Source organism: Callospermophilus lateralis, chromosome X (genome assembly GCF_048772815.1).
Source record: "Callospermophilus lateralis isolate mCalLat2 chromosome X, mCalLat2.hap1, whole genome shotgun sequence".
Taxonomy (NCBI): domain Eukaryota; kingdom Metazoa; phylum Chordata; class Mammalia; order Rodentia; family Sciuridae; genus Callospermophilus; species Callospermophilus lateralis.
The window spans coordinates 10,506,248-10,522,108 of NC_135325.1; the positions used below are offsets into that span (position 1 = coordinate 10,506,248).

General features: G+C 37.0%; 1 protein-coding gene across 2 annotated transcripts in view; it reads left to right on the forward strand.

Annotated features, from left to right (window-relative positions):
- Positions 1 to 15,861, forward strand: part of Phex (phosphate regulating endopeptidase X-linked) — a 185,634-nt gene that overhangs the window by 114,125 nt on the left and 55,648 nt on the right. For both annotated transcript variants that reach the window (XM_077107194.1, XM_077107195.1), the window contains exon 13: positions 12,014 to 12,091. In XM_077107194.1, coding sequence (XP_076963309.1) covers positions 12,014 to 12,091 — 78 coding nt within the window. The remainder of the gene's footprint in view (positions 1 to 12,013; positions 12,092 to 15,861) is intronic.

Below are 15,861 nucleotides of genomic sequence, written 5' to 3' on the forward strand. Positions count from 1 at the left end.
AGGAATATGTATTCAAGGGAGAATGTGGGCCATCTTAAGAGTAAGAGATGTATTTTAGGGGTTAACAGCTCTTCATTTAAAGGAAACTTTGTGAGGGGTGGCTGTGGGAAGGTATATTGTACTGAAATCAGTCTGGTGATCTCAAGATGGTTCTGGTTGCCTGTTCAGTCTCAGGATCCTTAGGCTGATATGGTTTTCATTATCTGATTAATAGAGAGTGCTGGAAAGTTCCCTAAATTTTAGGTTCTACAAGATATCTTTCTTTGCTTAATCTTTTTATTTGGGATTAATTAACAGCGCATAGGCAGATGAACAGATTTCCAGGGAATTTGGGAGTAACAGACCTGGAAAAGTATGTGGAACTTCTAAATTAAAATTGTATTTTCTTGTCTTTCCTTTGTGTCTCTTTTCTACTTATTTTTTTTTATTTCTTCTACCTTAGTTTTATGGATTAATGCTAGGGTGGTTTGGGTTCTGAATTCTACTGCTATTATCTGCTCCATCTATTTACTAAGAAATCTAAAATGGTAACGTTTTCTTTAACCATTGGGGGTTCAGGGCTCATAAGAAGTGAGAGAAACACCAAAAAGACACCAGAAAGCTGGATGTGGTGGTGCACACCTGTAATCCCAACTCAGTGAGACCCTTTCTCTAAATAAAATACAAAATAGGGCTGGGGATGTGGCTCAGTGGTCACTCAGTGGTCAAATACCCCTGAGTTCAATCCTTGGTACCAAAAAAAAAAAAAAAAAAAAAAAAAAAAAAAAAAAAACACCAGGGAAATGTTGAGTGTTGTTCATATCAGAGAGGAATGGGGACTGTCTGCCACACTGGGTTGCTCGCTCACACAGAGTTAAGGATGGGTGATGTGAAATCTGAGTGTTCCTGTCTTCTAGTTTTAATAGAATCAGAACTGTGACCTGCATTGTTAAAACCCTCTGATTCATGGGGATGCTATCTATCCTCTACCTCAGCCTGATGCATCAGCTTGTGAACCACACCCAAAAGCAATTTGCAGAATTAAAGTTTTGGAAGACTCATAATAAATCAGTGCCATTCTTATCAAGAGGATAAAATTTGATTTGTTAGATAACTGCATTGTTATTATTTGTGGGATCCTGATAGCCCCAAAGGATATTAAAGCCTGTTCCCTAGGCTAATTTTCATCAATACCATTAGCTCTGCTGTGGGTAAGATCTCTAGCCAAGACATCTATACCAGTCAATCATTTGTTTGGCATTATGGAAACTGCCATTGTTTTGAAGGATATTGTGATTCATGTGCAGTCTCTTGAACTTCCGGGTGCTTAAAGCTCAGAATTTTGATTGATGTTTAATAGTTATTACAGAACCCATCAGAGAAAATGAGGCCTTGGCATGGTTAAGCCTGAGTGAAGCTTTCAAAGCCATCACAAGCTTAAGAAAGTTGCTGTATAAATTGTTTGTGAAAGGGCAGTGATCAGTTGTTTCCTTTTTTTTCTTATGTTGGTTAAATTAATAAAAAAGAAAAAAATATGCTCAGAGACTTAACCATGTAGACTAAACACAAAGCTGTTTAATTAAGTGATTAAAGTGATCCCTTTGATGTAATACATGCGAGACATTTGAGAATTTACCTGACTTTCCTAAATAGCTGAGTCAGTGGGGATTAAAACAAATGAGCTTTCTGTAGATCAGCTTAATACTAAGTGGCTTTGAAAATTCAGAAGTAAGGCAGTCAACCTAACCAATCTTTAAATCAGTTTGGTCATCTGTATAAAAATTACATGCTGTTTCAGAGCTCACAGCCAAATAAAGCAGCATTATATTTGGTATTGTTCTTTCTCCCAGCATTATCAAGTTGTAATGTACCTGGTGGAAAATTCTGGGAAGGTGAGGGTGACTTGAGACTGTAAATTATGTTGTGTATTAAGTTTTCAATGTTCATTGGTTTGCTGAGTTCATTTGTGGTAGCCATAGTCTCTCTCTTAAAGTAATTTCACATTATGAACTCTCTGCTGTCTCTATAGAAATTACCCGTAATTTTTAAAGCTCTAGCCCTAAGACTGTAGGGCAAGAAATAAATTCTCAAGCAACCAAGATTTGTTGCATGTATATGGTACTAATAGCAAAGAGCAAGTCAAACCAAATTAAAAAAAAACCAACCTAGTAGCTAAGCCAAGCCTGCACATATATACACTTGGCACATGAACCACACTATTGAGCATGGGTCAGTTTGATGAACTTTGCTGAACATTTGTAGTTTGCTAGGCCCTGTGCTAAGAATAGAGGCAACTCAATGAATAGTCTGCCCTCCCTGAATTACCTATGTTGGCCTAGTAAATTCTGGCTCTTGGGCTATATTTGGCATGCTGCCTGTTTTGTGTGGTCTTCAAGCTACTAATGGATCTTAATTTTCAAATGGCTTTAACAAACAAGAAGAAGAGTATATCACATCACCTGGATGTTATACAAGATTCACATTTCAGTGTCTATAAATAAAACTGTATTGGAATATCACCATAACCATTCATTTATATGTTATCCTATTTTGTTCCTGCTTCCCCAGGTATGGTGACAGAGTTGGGTCATTATGTCAAATACCATATAGCCTGCAAAGCCTAAAATATTTACTGTCTGGCTTTTTATAAAAAAATGTCTGCTGACCCCCAACCTACCTGGGTCTATCTTCCTAATTCCTTTATCATCCAAATACTTCTTTCAACTCTAATTTACTTTATTGGTATTTGAAGTAAATGTCATATCCTACAGATGAGGAAAATGAGGAACAGAGAGATTCAGAAAATTAGGATACTGTTAACACCTTATATTAATGATAATAACAAGTTGTCATAGGATTTTCCACCATTTTAAAAAATAAAAATGTAGTGATGAATGGACCATATTATATGTTATGTTCCTTTAGTACTAAGGAGAATCCTGTGCCCAGAGTACATGCTCAATTAGTATTTGTTGATTGACTGAAATAGCTTACAACAGCTGTATCTCTGAGGGATATGTTCCAAGAACCATAGTGGAAACCTGAAACTATAAATAGTTCTGAACCCTATATATTCTATGTATCTTCCCATATATTCATCCCTACTATAAAGCTTAATTTACAAATTAGGCAAATCAAGAGATGAATAAGAACAATAATAAAATAGGGCTGGGGTTGTGGCTCAGCAGTAGAGCGCTCACCTAGCATGTGCGAGGCCCTGGGTTCAATCCTCAGCACCACATAAAAATAAATAAAATAAAGGAGTTGTGTCCAACTACAACTAAAAAAATTTTTTAAAATGAAAAATAAAAAATGAAAAAAATAATAAGATAGAGTAATTATAACAATATGGGTAACAAAAGTTATGTGGATTTGTTATGTGAAATGTCATCTTCTCTCTCTCAAAATATTATTGTCACCCTTCTTATAGATGTGAGATATTGCAGTGACTTCCTGGTGAGATAAAATGAGATCAATGATCATGTAGCTATTTTGATATAGTATTAGGCTACTACATAAAGATTACTTGAATATAACTTTTGTGATATCATGACGGTTGATCTGACAACTGAGATGACCACTAGGTGATTAATGGATAAGTAGTATATATAGCCAGGATATGTTGGACAAAGGGATGATTCACATCCCTGGTGGAACAAACTGTATCTGCACAAGATTTCCTCATGATACTCTGAATTGCATGCAACTTAAAACTCATGAATTGTTTATTTCTGGATACATTTACTATTTCAGACTGTGGTTGACCATGGGTAGCTGAAAGCACAGAAATTGAAACCACAGCTAAGGGGGGGGACTATTATATATTAAAACTCTAAATTAAAAAAAAGAGAGAAATAATTATAATGAATGAATGTTTTAGCTTGTTTCATTTTTCCAGAAGTTTTTCTAGGTTCTTACAAAGTTTGTCTGTTTTTTTCTCCTATGGTAAAGATTAGTTAATATGGAAATATGCTTTGAGGTCAACAACACTGAATGATGTTCTTGATTATGTGATAGATCTTTTCTATTTAAAGGTTAAATATGAATTATTATTTTTATAGTCAGGTGCAGTAGTTACATGCCTGAAATGCTAGTAACATGAGAGGCTGAGGGAGGAGAATTGCAAATTCGAGTCTAGCCTGGACAAATTAGTCAGACCCTTTCTCAAAATAACAAATAGAAAGGGCTGGAGATAAATGGATGGCATTGGAGAAGATAATGCTAAGCAAAGTTAACCAATCCCACCCCACAAAATGCTGAATGTTTTCTCTGATATAAGGAGTCTGATTCATAGTGGGATAAGGAGGGGGAACATGGGAGGAATAGACAAACTCTAGATAGGGCAGAGGGGTGGGAGGGAAAGGGAGGGGGTATGGGGTTAGAAATGATAGTGGAATATGATGATCGTTATTATCCAAAGTACATGTATGAAGACACGAATTGGTGTGAATATACTTTATTACAACCAGAGATATGAAAAAATGTGCTCTATATGTGTAATAAGAATTGTAATGCATTCCACTGTCATATATTTAAAAAAATCAATAAAAAGAGAAAGGGCTGAGGATGTAGCTTAGTGATAGAGCACTTGCCTATCATGTGCAAGTCCCTGGGTTTAATCCCTGGTACCAAAAAAGTAACAACCCCCAAATAACAAAAATCCTTTTATATTTTCTAATACTATTGACAACATTGGTCAGAATCAACTAAATTATTCATTATACAAACAAATATTTATTGAGCATTGATCACGTGCTCTGTGCTTAGTATTTTTTTCTATGTGGGGGGTACAATGGGGATTTATGGGATAGGGTATTGGTTCAATTTGATTAGTATCAGAAATAAGGTTCTTATAGCTACAAAAATCTCCCTTATAATTGGATTTATCCCTTTGGCTAATACAGCTATTAAATGCATCTGTTTCTCAGGGTTAATGCATTAGATTGCTATTAGTCACTCACATTTTATTATAAATTAGTTTGAAGCCCCAGTAACAGCTAATGGATTAGCTGCCTTGAAGGAATAAAAGTTTTGATGGATGAAGAGGGAAGGGGGAGATGATTCTGGAGCACAGTGTATTGCCAAAGAAGGCAAATTTGGGTATGCCAGGAGAGCAAGTGTTATGAACATGTAGTGTTAGGAAAAACACATGCTGGAAAGAAAAAGAAGGAGAAGACAGAAACGAAGATGATGAATGGTAAAGACAACTTTATTTTCTGTCTTTCCTAGAGTTAGATTCTGTAGTGTTTCTTGTATCTATTTTCAGAGGTGTGCATATAGTGGCCCTTGAAAGAGTCCTCTGACTTTTGGGGGAGTATGAATAGCCTGGATTCATGTGGCTTATGTGCAGAGTCTGGTTTTGCTAGGAAAATCTTCCAGCATGTAGCACCATCTGTTCCCTCACTGACCACAGACTTGCCTAACAGCTTTTCTCTCACACCATTTTCTCTCTCACTGCAAGAGTGGGCCCTTGAATCTGGACCTGTGACTAAAGAGTGACATAATTTCACAGGGGAATTTAGGTAATTGGTTCAGGGTATAATCTGGCCTGGACTTCCCTGAAAGACCATCCAAACAGGCATATAAGAGTTACTCCAAATCGTTGGGATAAGTCATATTTCTATTTTCTCTGTGTAGTGTACAGCTAATATTTATTCATCGTGTGCTCTGGACCAAGACATAAAAAATGTCTTCTGTGCAATATCATCCTGAACTCTTAACAGACAACACTATGAAATAGGTCCTAATTGTTTTCTTCAAACTATATATGATGAAAAGGAGAGTATATAAGGATTATATTTGACTACAGCTAATGGAAAACATGATACCTAATGCCTCAAACAAATAAATGTTTTATTTTCCTCACATCATAAAGAAGAGAGAGAGACAGTCCAGGCCTTATACACCAGCAACTTTAAGACATTTTAAATATAGACATTTAATACAGAATTAATACATTAGATTGTTATTAGTCACTCACATTTTAAAAATTAATTTTTATTGCTGCATTATAATTATACATAATAGTGGGATTCATTGATATATTTGCACATGCACATAGTGTAATTTGGTCTGTTTCCTTCCCTGATGCCTCCTTTTTCCCTCTTTTCTTCCTCCCCATGAACCCTTTTTTCCACTCTACTGGTCTCTCTTCTGTTTTCATGAGGTACCATTTCTTTCCTTTTTTTCTCTCTAAATTCTACACATGAGAGAAAATATATAACCCTTGACTTTCTGCATCTGGCTTGCCTCACTTAGCAAGGTGTTCTCCAAGTTCCATTTATTTTCCTGCAAATGACATAATTTGGTGCTTCTTTATAGATGAGTAGAACTTCATTGTGTATATATAATACATATTTCTTAATCCATAACTTTTTTTAAGAGAGAGAGAGAGAGAGAATTTTTTAATATTTATTTTTCAGTTTTCGGTGGACACAACATCTTATGTGGTGCTGAGGATCGAACCCAGGGCCCTGCACATGCCAGGCGAGCATGTTACCAATTGAGCCACATCCCCAGCTCCTTAATCCATTCTTCCATTGACAGAGACCTAGGTTGGTTCCATAATATGGCTATTGTGGATTATGCTGCCATAAATATGGATATGCATGTATCTTTGTAGTATGTCTGACTTGAGTTCTTGTGGATAAATACCAAGGAGTGCTATTGTGGGTCATATGGTTATTCCATTTCTAGTCTTTTGAGCCAGTCACATTTTATTAAAAATTTATCTGAGGCCCCAATAATTAGCTACCAGATGTCATCAGCTTTTCATCCTGTCATGTTTACCATGTAGGCTCCTTCATGTTTATTGCCTTGTGGCTACAAGATGTATTCTACCTCCAGCATCACATTCCAGAAAGGAAGAAGAAGAAAAGCTAAAACAGTGGTTTTCAATTGGAAATGATATCACCCCCAGGGGGAATTTTAAAATATCTAGACATATTTTTGGTTGTCACAACCTTTTTTTCAGGAGTTGGGGAGATGTTTGATAGTGGAATTTAATGTATAGAAACCAAAGGTGCTACCAAACATCCTACAGTCTACAGGCCAGTCCCCCCACAAGAATTATCTAGCCCAAAATGTCGGTAGTGTTGAGGTTGAGAAACATTGGACTAAAGACAGGAAGCACATACCACCTGACTCTGTTCGCTATTAAAATGGATCCTTGGAAGTTCAGCAAGGATTTTTAATTATATATCATTTGCCCAAGGGTCATGCCACAGCCAAATTCAGCTGTGAAGGAAGCAGGTGTTGCAGCCATTTTTTTTGGTGGGTCCATTATCATGCTGAGCAGAATTTGGGTCTTGATAGTACAAGAAAAAAAGGGAGTATAGATGTTGGGTAGGCACTAGAAAGTATTTACTTTAGAGAAGTACATTTTTTTAAAGAGAGAGAGGAGGGGGGGAGAGAGAGAGAGGGAGGGAGGGAGGGAGAGAGAGAGAGAGGGGGAGAGAGAGAGATTTTTTTAATATTTATTTTTTAGTTTTCAGTGGACACATCTTTATTTTATTTGTATGTGGTGCTGAGGATTGAACCCAGTGCCCTGCGCATGCCAGGAGAGCACATTATCGCTTGAACCACATCCCCAGCCCCGAGAAGTACATTTTTAAGGTCACAGAAGTGGTAAAGAGTTGCTGGAGCCTCCTCTACTGAGGAAGGATGTCCATTCAAGTGCAGCTCCTCTCCAAGTGTCTGTAGGAATAAGGGATGGAAATGTATATACTGGATGAAAAAACCTTTGAGTTTTTGACCATCCTCAAAGAGCTAAGAAAATATAACTTGTATGATATAACATGCAATGTGTTAAATATTCATACTTATATTGTCTCAGGTCTTGCGTTTCATTCTTATCCATGTAACCAGAGGGATAATTGATTTCAGACCTGCCTCCTAATATTTTGCCCTATAACAAACCATCAAATTATTAGTGCTTTACATATCCAATTCTGGAAATTTTACCATAAAAAGTGATGTGATCACTATCTGCCTTAGGGTTCATGTAGGAAAACAGGTACTTTTCTAAATATATCAAGCAGGAAAATGTTTAGCTCAGGGAATTGGAAGATTATGCAACCATTGCTGGGCTGGGAAGTGAAAAGTAGGGCCTGCTTATAATCTCTGCTGCCTGCACACCAATAGGTCTTCCCCAGGAGAATGCCTGGCAGTTGCTGGCAAAGTGTAGATACCCATGCACTTGCCTTTGACTACCAACAATGAATAAATGTTGTTTCCTCTTCTGTCTTCCCAGTGGCCTATGAGTGCTTCTCATTGGCAGTCTAACCTGGAACCATGCTTCATGGAATTTCGAAAGATGCAGTTCTGAAGCTTCTCAGGGAAAAAATGTAGAGTGGGGTGCCCGGGAGGATGTGGAATTTACAGTAGTAAGCTTTGGCAGAAGAAGCATTTGAATCTGAATACAGGCATATGTTCACATTTGAGAAGAAGAACATTCCATTTATTTGTTAGCAATGTTGCTACTGGTATTATTACCTTATTTTAGCTGTGTATCGTTGGGAGGTAAATAGGGATTCTTCATATCTGGTCTGATTTGCTTCAATTCATGGTGATGCTAAATAAATAATAAGAAAGGATTCAATGGCTTGCTTATACAGTACATAAGGTAATATGTTCTGTGAGACATCATAGTACAGTGGGGGTCCCAGAAAATGAGGTTTGAAAAACAATGCATAATTTACCAATTTACCAGCATGCTCTAGAAAGGCCAGTGTTCAGACAGCAATTGTGGATGAGTCAGCTTGTTTATTTCTTATTGGAGAGGGAGCACTGTGGGGAGAACTATCCATAGCTCTTTATTTGCTATAGTTATACACATGACTTGTGGTGGACTGCAAAAATACAGTGAGAAATTAAGTACAATGAGGGAAATAAAAACAGTTTCAGAACAAGGTAACCTAAAGACATATGACATATTGTTTTGTGTTTGGTGGAGACTCGTAACCTCCAGTTATTTACTGTTTGGGTCACATCAAGCTTTTAGTGTGTGTAACTTACAGGGTAGAATTTGATCTGTGCTATATTTGAGTCTGTGGAACAGCAAAACCCATCATGACTGTGTCCTACGGCCCTTGTAACATCCTCTCTGTCTTGAGTTGCAGGTTTCTGCTGATATTTAATATTTGGATTATCTTAAGGAAGATAAGGAAAATGTACTATCTTATTCTTTTTATTTCTTGAGTGAGGAAAATTGAAAAGGACTAGGGGAAAAACTCATTACCAAGAGCAGTATGCAAAGGTCACCCATTTGCATTGCTACTTTGCTGGATTAAAACCAATGGTTTTGGCGTACCTGGGTCTTATGCTGGTCATCTGGAAGCAGATCTGGAGATGAGGATGTGTACACATATAATTTATTAAAGGGATCTTAGGGGATCTGGCCAGGACCTTGATGATGTACTCACATCACTCTGGTGAGCTGCTTTTTTGTTTTTGTGAAACCCAGAATTAGAGGAATGAGGGGAAAATATTTTTTACATGGAACTGTAATGTTTCTCTGGAGCAAGGGCTGGCAAACTTTCTCCAAAAGGCCCAGATCAAATTTTGAGTCTTTGTATGCCACAGGGTTTCCATCCCAACAAGTCTACTTCAAAGTTGTAGTACAAAAGCACAAACACAAATGGGTGTGGCCATGTTCCAATAAAACTTTATACAAAGAGACAGGGGAGGAGGTCTGGGGTTTGGCCCAGGGGCCATAGTGTACCAATTTCTGCTCTAGAGACCACTGACATGTACCTAAGGTGATTTTTCCCCCTTTATCTATTCTCTGTATACTGCAAAACATAGAGGTTACTTAGTACCTTTGTCTATCAAAAAGATGGTTGCGATGTTATTATGTATCTCAAATTATTCTGGACCCCCTTCCTCCAATCTTTCTGTTATTCTGACCATCACTTACAATGTTGCACAGATAATCTTCCTGAAGTATAACTCATCTCTTTTTATTCCCATGATAAAAATATTTAGCTATCTTTTAGCTGTAAAATAAAATATAGCCTCATTAGCATGGCATTCAGGTATCCCAGTGATCCCTGTGATTCATTTGTTTCCTGTATTCCTGTCTGTTTTTCATATTTATTTAAATTGTCAGATGTAAAGAACAGTCTGTGTCCTGCTTTAAGTTACTGTATTTTTACCCTGAGTTATACCTTTTATATAGAATGGCAGTTTATCCTGAGCTACTCCATTTTGAGTACAAGTCCTAAGGCAGAATGACTTGGCATCTTGTCTGTGCAAGTGAATAACCACAAAGTGTTGGATACACAGAGTAACAGTTACCTCTCAAAGAGCAATCCCTACCTGTCTAGTTACTGTCCAGACCATCAGATTTCCTTACTTTCTCATTGAGGTGCCATGGTCCACTATAGGGGACCTTCCAATTCGATACCTCAACAACTATAGGCAGCTCAGAAACAGAGACCATCATTTTATACATGGTGCTGTTTTCAGGTAGCCTGGAGGCCTAGGGAACAAGTTTCAGGATAGTTTTAGTTTTTCCTTTCTGAACCCTGATGTTGAAGGGAGGGTGGCAAGTGACTGTCAGGGTCAGCAAACCCAAAGCTCTGAGTTTGGAAGCAGCTATACCTACCGACTAAACTCCCTGGGTGGCACAGTGGTTGATAGGCAGTTGTTTTTTTTTTCAGCAACACCCTCAACAAGTCACGTGGGATGACCTGAAAGATGCTGCTCTTATACAAAATGGAGTAACTCAGGACAGGGTGTTCTGTACATCAGATAAAATTATTTATAAATTTATGGTATATATCAGGATATTGTGATATATGTATATATTGTAGAATGGCTAAATCAAGGTAAGTAGCATATGCTCGACCTCACATTTATCATTATTTTGATAAGAACATTTAAAATCTACTTTTAGTAATTTTCAAGTATACGGCATATTGTTATTAACTGTAGTCACCACATTGTACAATAGATTTCCTGAACTTACTCCTCTTATCTAACTGAAATTTTGTATCTTTAACCAACATCTCCCCAAATCCAACCCCTAACCCCTAACCCCTGGTAACTACCATTCTATCTGCTTCTGTGAATTTGGGCTTTTAAAAATTCTGCAAATGAGGAAGATCACGTAGTACCTATCTTTCTGTACCTGATTTATTTCACTTAATACAATGACCTCCATTTCCATCTGTGCTATCCCAAATGATAAGATTTCATCCTCTTTTATGGAGAATAGTATTGCATTGTGTATATGTATCAATTTATTTATCCATTCAACAACTGATGGACACTATTTTTTTTTCCATTCCTTGGCTCTTGTGAATAGTGCAGCAGTGAACATGGGAGTGCCAATGTGTCTTTGACATACTGATTTCACTTCCATTGGATATATACCAAGGAGTGGGATTGCTGGATCTTATTGCTGGATGTCCTTGCTGCTTTGTAGTTCTATTTCCAATTTCTTGAGCAGCCGTCATACTGTACCATAGTGATTGTACCAATTGAGATTTCTGCCACCACAGGCAAGGATTCTTTTATTCACATCCAACAATTTAAGCTTATCTTTTTGATAATAGCAACCTAGCAGGTGTGAGATAATATCTCATTGTGATTTAATTTGCATTTCTCTGATGATTGTGATGTTGGAATGTTTTCTTCATATACTTGTTGGATGCATACATCTACTTTTGAGAAATGCCTTTTCAGATTCTTTACCCATTTTTAATTCTAGTTGCTTACTTTCTTGAGTTACTTGAGTTTCTTATGTAATTTTGGATATTAACCTTTAATCAGATATATGGTTCATAAATATCTTCCCTCTCTGTCTTTGCTTGGTTGTTCTTTCTTTTTTTCTGGAATATTTCTCCTCTCCCTGTATTGAGGGCAGAGACTAACTTTTGTTTCTTTTTTGTTTTGTCCTTCACAGTGGTTTGCATGTAGTAGATATTCAGTAAGTGGAGTTTCCAGATGAAGATTGCATTCCTTCATCCTGTAGTTATTAATGATTTAAGTGCTGAAACTCTGACATCATTTTTCTTTTTCCTTTTTATAGGCAAGAGCTGTTTTGGCAAAAGTTGGCTACCCTGAGTTTATAATGAATGATACTCATGTTAATGAAGACCTCAAGGCAGTAAGTGCTAAATTTACTGTATTTTTTTTTCCTGGCAAGTTTTACTGGCCTTATGCCTTTCAACTAACCCAAGTCCAAGCAATTAAACCTGGTGGTGCCAGAAAGTACCAACTTTTGATTAATTCCTTGGCTAGATATGAACCTGAATATGCCAGGCGTATCACAAGATTTAGAACAGATTCAAAATAAAGGAAGTGTCAGAAAGAATGCATAGCTGAGTGAACACCATAAAGCAAATGGAGTTGGATTTGGCCTAATTTGATCATAAAGAAAAGAATTAAACAAATCAAGTATTTTACAATTAGTGGGCATGTTCTAATGGTGAATGCATCATGTTTATATTAAACACTTTTTATTTACTTCATTCATATTAAGTGAAAAGTAATAAATCTGCCTAATGGGAGTTAACTTCATTAAACTTTATGACTGTTTTGGCAAATTAAATACATATACATATGACTGTAATTTATTGTGAGTTGGATTGTATGTTTGTAATGAATAATACTAATAATTCTTTTTTATTCTAATATTTTGGAGCATGTATTTTATAGTAGAAATATTCATTATAGGTCTTTCTAATCACAACCACTGTTATTGTATTTCTTATAAATAGTTCTGGTAAAGTATTTTTCTTCCTCACAGGGGGAAAAAGCTATTATTTTTACCATTCACTAGATTTTCTTGAAAAAGTAGCCTTTAAATAACTATGGTTTTGAGGTGTAGCTTTTTTCTGAAATTGTGGCTCGACAAGTGGCATATCTGTAATTAGTCTGAGCTTTGTGGACAAGCATCAGAATTTTATAAGGGCATTTAAAGTGAGAGAAAAATCTCATTTAAAATTTTCTCCATTGAGCTCTAAGATATGGCCTTGCAAAGTATTGATCCATTTGCTCTGGAGGGAAATAATTCTGTTTTCCAGTATCTTAAAGCTCAGACAGCCTATCTTATGCACCATTTTGATGATGCTGAAAACCCCATTATTTATATGGTAATTAAAAATACTCAAGCACTTTATACATTCATGTACATTATCTTCTAATTCATACAGTGATGAAGAGAATATGTTTATGCTCATTTTGCATAGAACATAAGAGACTCAGAGAAGTTTAGTGATCTTCTTGGTGCCACACACAGTATCAGAGCCAGGACTGAAATCTAGGTTCAGGAAACTTTGGTTGCAGCAGCTTTACTAGAGCTGATGAGAAGGAAAATGGAAGAGGGTATGCCATATTGTCAAGTAGTCAGGAGCCTAGAGACAGTGGCCCGGGTTTGAATTTTGCCTCTTCACTGCCTAATTGTTTGATCTTGTGCAGGTTATATAACTCTAGTTAGCTTCCTTTTGGTTGTCTGGATACAGGAGATAATAATCAAGTCTTAGTATTAGTAGGCAGATGAGACTATATGATTGTGGAAGCACCTAGTACAATGTCTGGCACATAATAGGCTATATATATATATATATATATATATATATATATATATATTAGTCTTGTGGATCAATATGATAACTTTGCTAGTAAGAAGAGCATCAACAGAGCATGAAGTATCTTAGAAGGAGAACCTGGACAATCATGTGCAAGTGGTAAATATGTCAAGTCAGGATATGGAGGAAGAAATTGAAGAGGCAGTTAGGTATATCAGTTATGAACATGAACCCTGGAGACAGACTACATACAGTAAAATTCCCTGGTCTGCGACTTACTATCTCTGGGACCTTGGGTAGGTTGTGGATCCTTTCTGTTCCTCAGTTTCCTCATCTGCAAAATGAAGATGATAATAATTTCTATCATATAGGAGTATTATGAGGATCAAATAGCTATTTAAAGTGTTTAGAGCTGACTCTGGCACATAAGCACAAACAAAAGTATTAGCTATGACATCTTCAATTTGCACTTATGATAGTGGATTATTTTGTTTTGGAAAAAATCATCATGAATTAACTCATGCAGTATCCAGGTCCCTCAAATTGATTTAAAAGGCTTTACAGATGGAACAGTCCCAAGCTTTAATCAAATCATGTAGCATTCAGGGCTCGCTCACAATTTTCGGTTGATCAAGTTTTGTTGGCAGTCTGATTGTCTAAGTTGAGAGACCTGATTTAAGAACTCATTGAATTCAGTATCTTTTGTGAAAAGAAACCAGATACCAAACAGGATATGCTAGATATGCTTCTTCATTTCTCCAGGGCCTGAAATGAAGCCATTAGACACCAAGATTTTTATGTACTTATGTGCAGAAATGGCTTTCATCTGACTCATTGCCAAAGCAGACAAAATTACACCCAAGAGTTTCTAACCGTGAACAAAATCCAAATACATGGAGTAAAAAGATATTTGTGTTCAGATAGAGGAGATGAATAAAACCCAACCTGAAAATAGGATAAACAATGATGTGATAGAATATAATAGTGTCACTGAGGTTAATAGCAAAAGGACTGGAGTATCGCTAGTATACAATAGGACTGTGTTTTCAGTTTTAAGAGACATGTAGATAAGGACTACTTCAGGGTCTATGAGAAATTTCTGGTACTATAAGCTGTGAGCATGAAAGGCTGTTACAAAATGAAAAGTGGCATGCTACATTTGACACTGGTGAAGATATGATTCATCAGGTACACATACAAAAGGAAAGAGGAGTGAGATTAGGTGATGGATCAGATGAAGGTCAAGGAGAAAGGTTGCAAGCTGAAGTTGGGCTCATATGGAGATAAGAGCAAATAAAAAAAGAATTGAGAGGCAAAAGAATCAGAGAATTTTATTTTTATCTGAGGATAACAAGGTAAACTGAGATACCGCACAAAGCATTTCTGCACAACAATTCTCTTACAGTTTTTGAAAAGAACAAGAAGAAAGGAAATGCCCTTTATTTGAACTCACATCAGCATGCAGGAAAGCCTATTAGTTAGTTTAACAAAGTAGGAGCCAATCTGTTTTCAAATTAGCCTTATAAATATGTATTCTATTTCATTGATCCTTAATGGAAATAGACTCAAGAGTGAGTTTTATATCAATTTTGGCAAGATTGCTGTATCATCCACGAGAACAAAAAGCGTACTAGGTATTTTGAATAGGGATTTTTGAAGGGGGTACCAGGGCTGAACTCAGGGGAACTTGACCACTGAGCTACATCCCAGCCCTATTTTGTATTTTATTTAGAGATAGGATCTCACTGAGTTGCTTAGGGCCTTGCCATTGTTGAGGCTGGCTTTGAACTTGTGAATCCTCCTGTCTCAGCCTCCCAAACTGCTGTGATTACAGGCATGTGCCACTGTGCCTGGCTTGAACAGGAATTTAATATAGGAAATAAGTTGAAAGACAAAGAATGGGAAGGGGAGGTAAACTAGAGATTCATAACTTTAGGAAGCAGCTACCAACCCTGGGACTAGGGACACAGAAGAGAGGATGTGGAGAGCAGAGGAGGAACTGCCACTCCAGAGCTGCTGGCCTATGGAGGAGGGACCAAACATTCTTCCAAAGTCATTGTCATAAGGAAGGAGGAGATGGGCAAAAGAGAGAGAGAGGACTGGAGAGCAAAACATCCCCCCTCCTCCACCCACTGATTTACCCCCAGCGCCTTCAATGCAGGAAAGCAATTGACAAAGGAGTTTGAGAAACAGAATGTTCAGATTCCTAGGTCCCCCAGCATTACTAAACCGAGTGAAAAGGTAGCTGAGTCATTATAGGCAAATAACTAAACACAAGAAGGCCCTTCATTCATTTATTTTGTGAAATGACTGGAGAACTGCAGTAGGGCTTCTGGTCAGAATCATA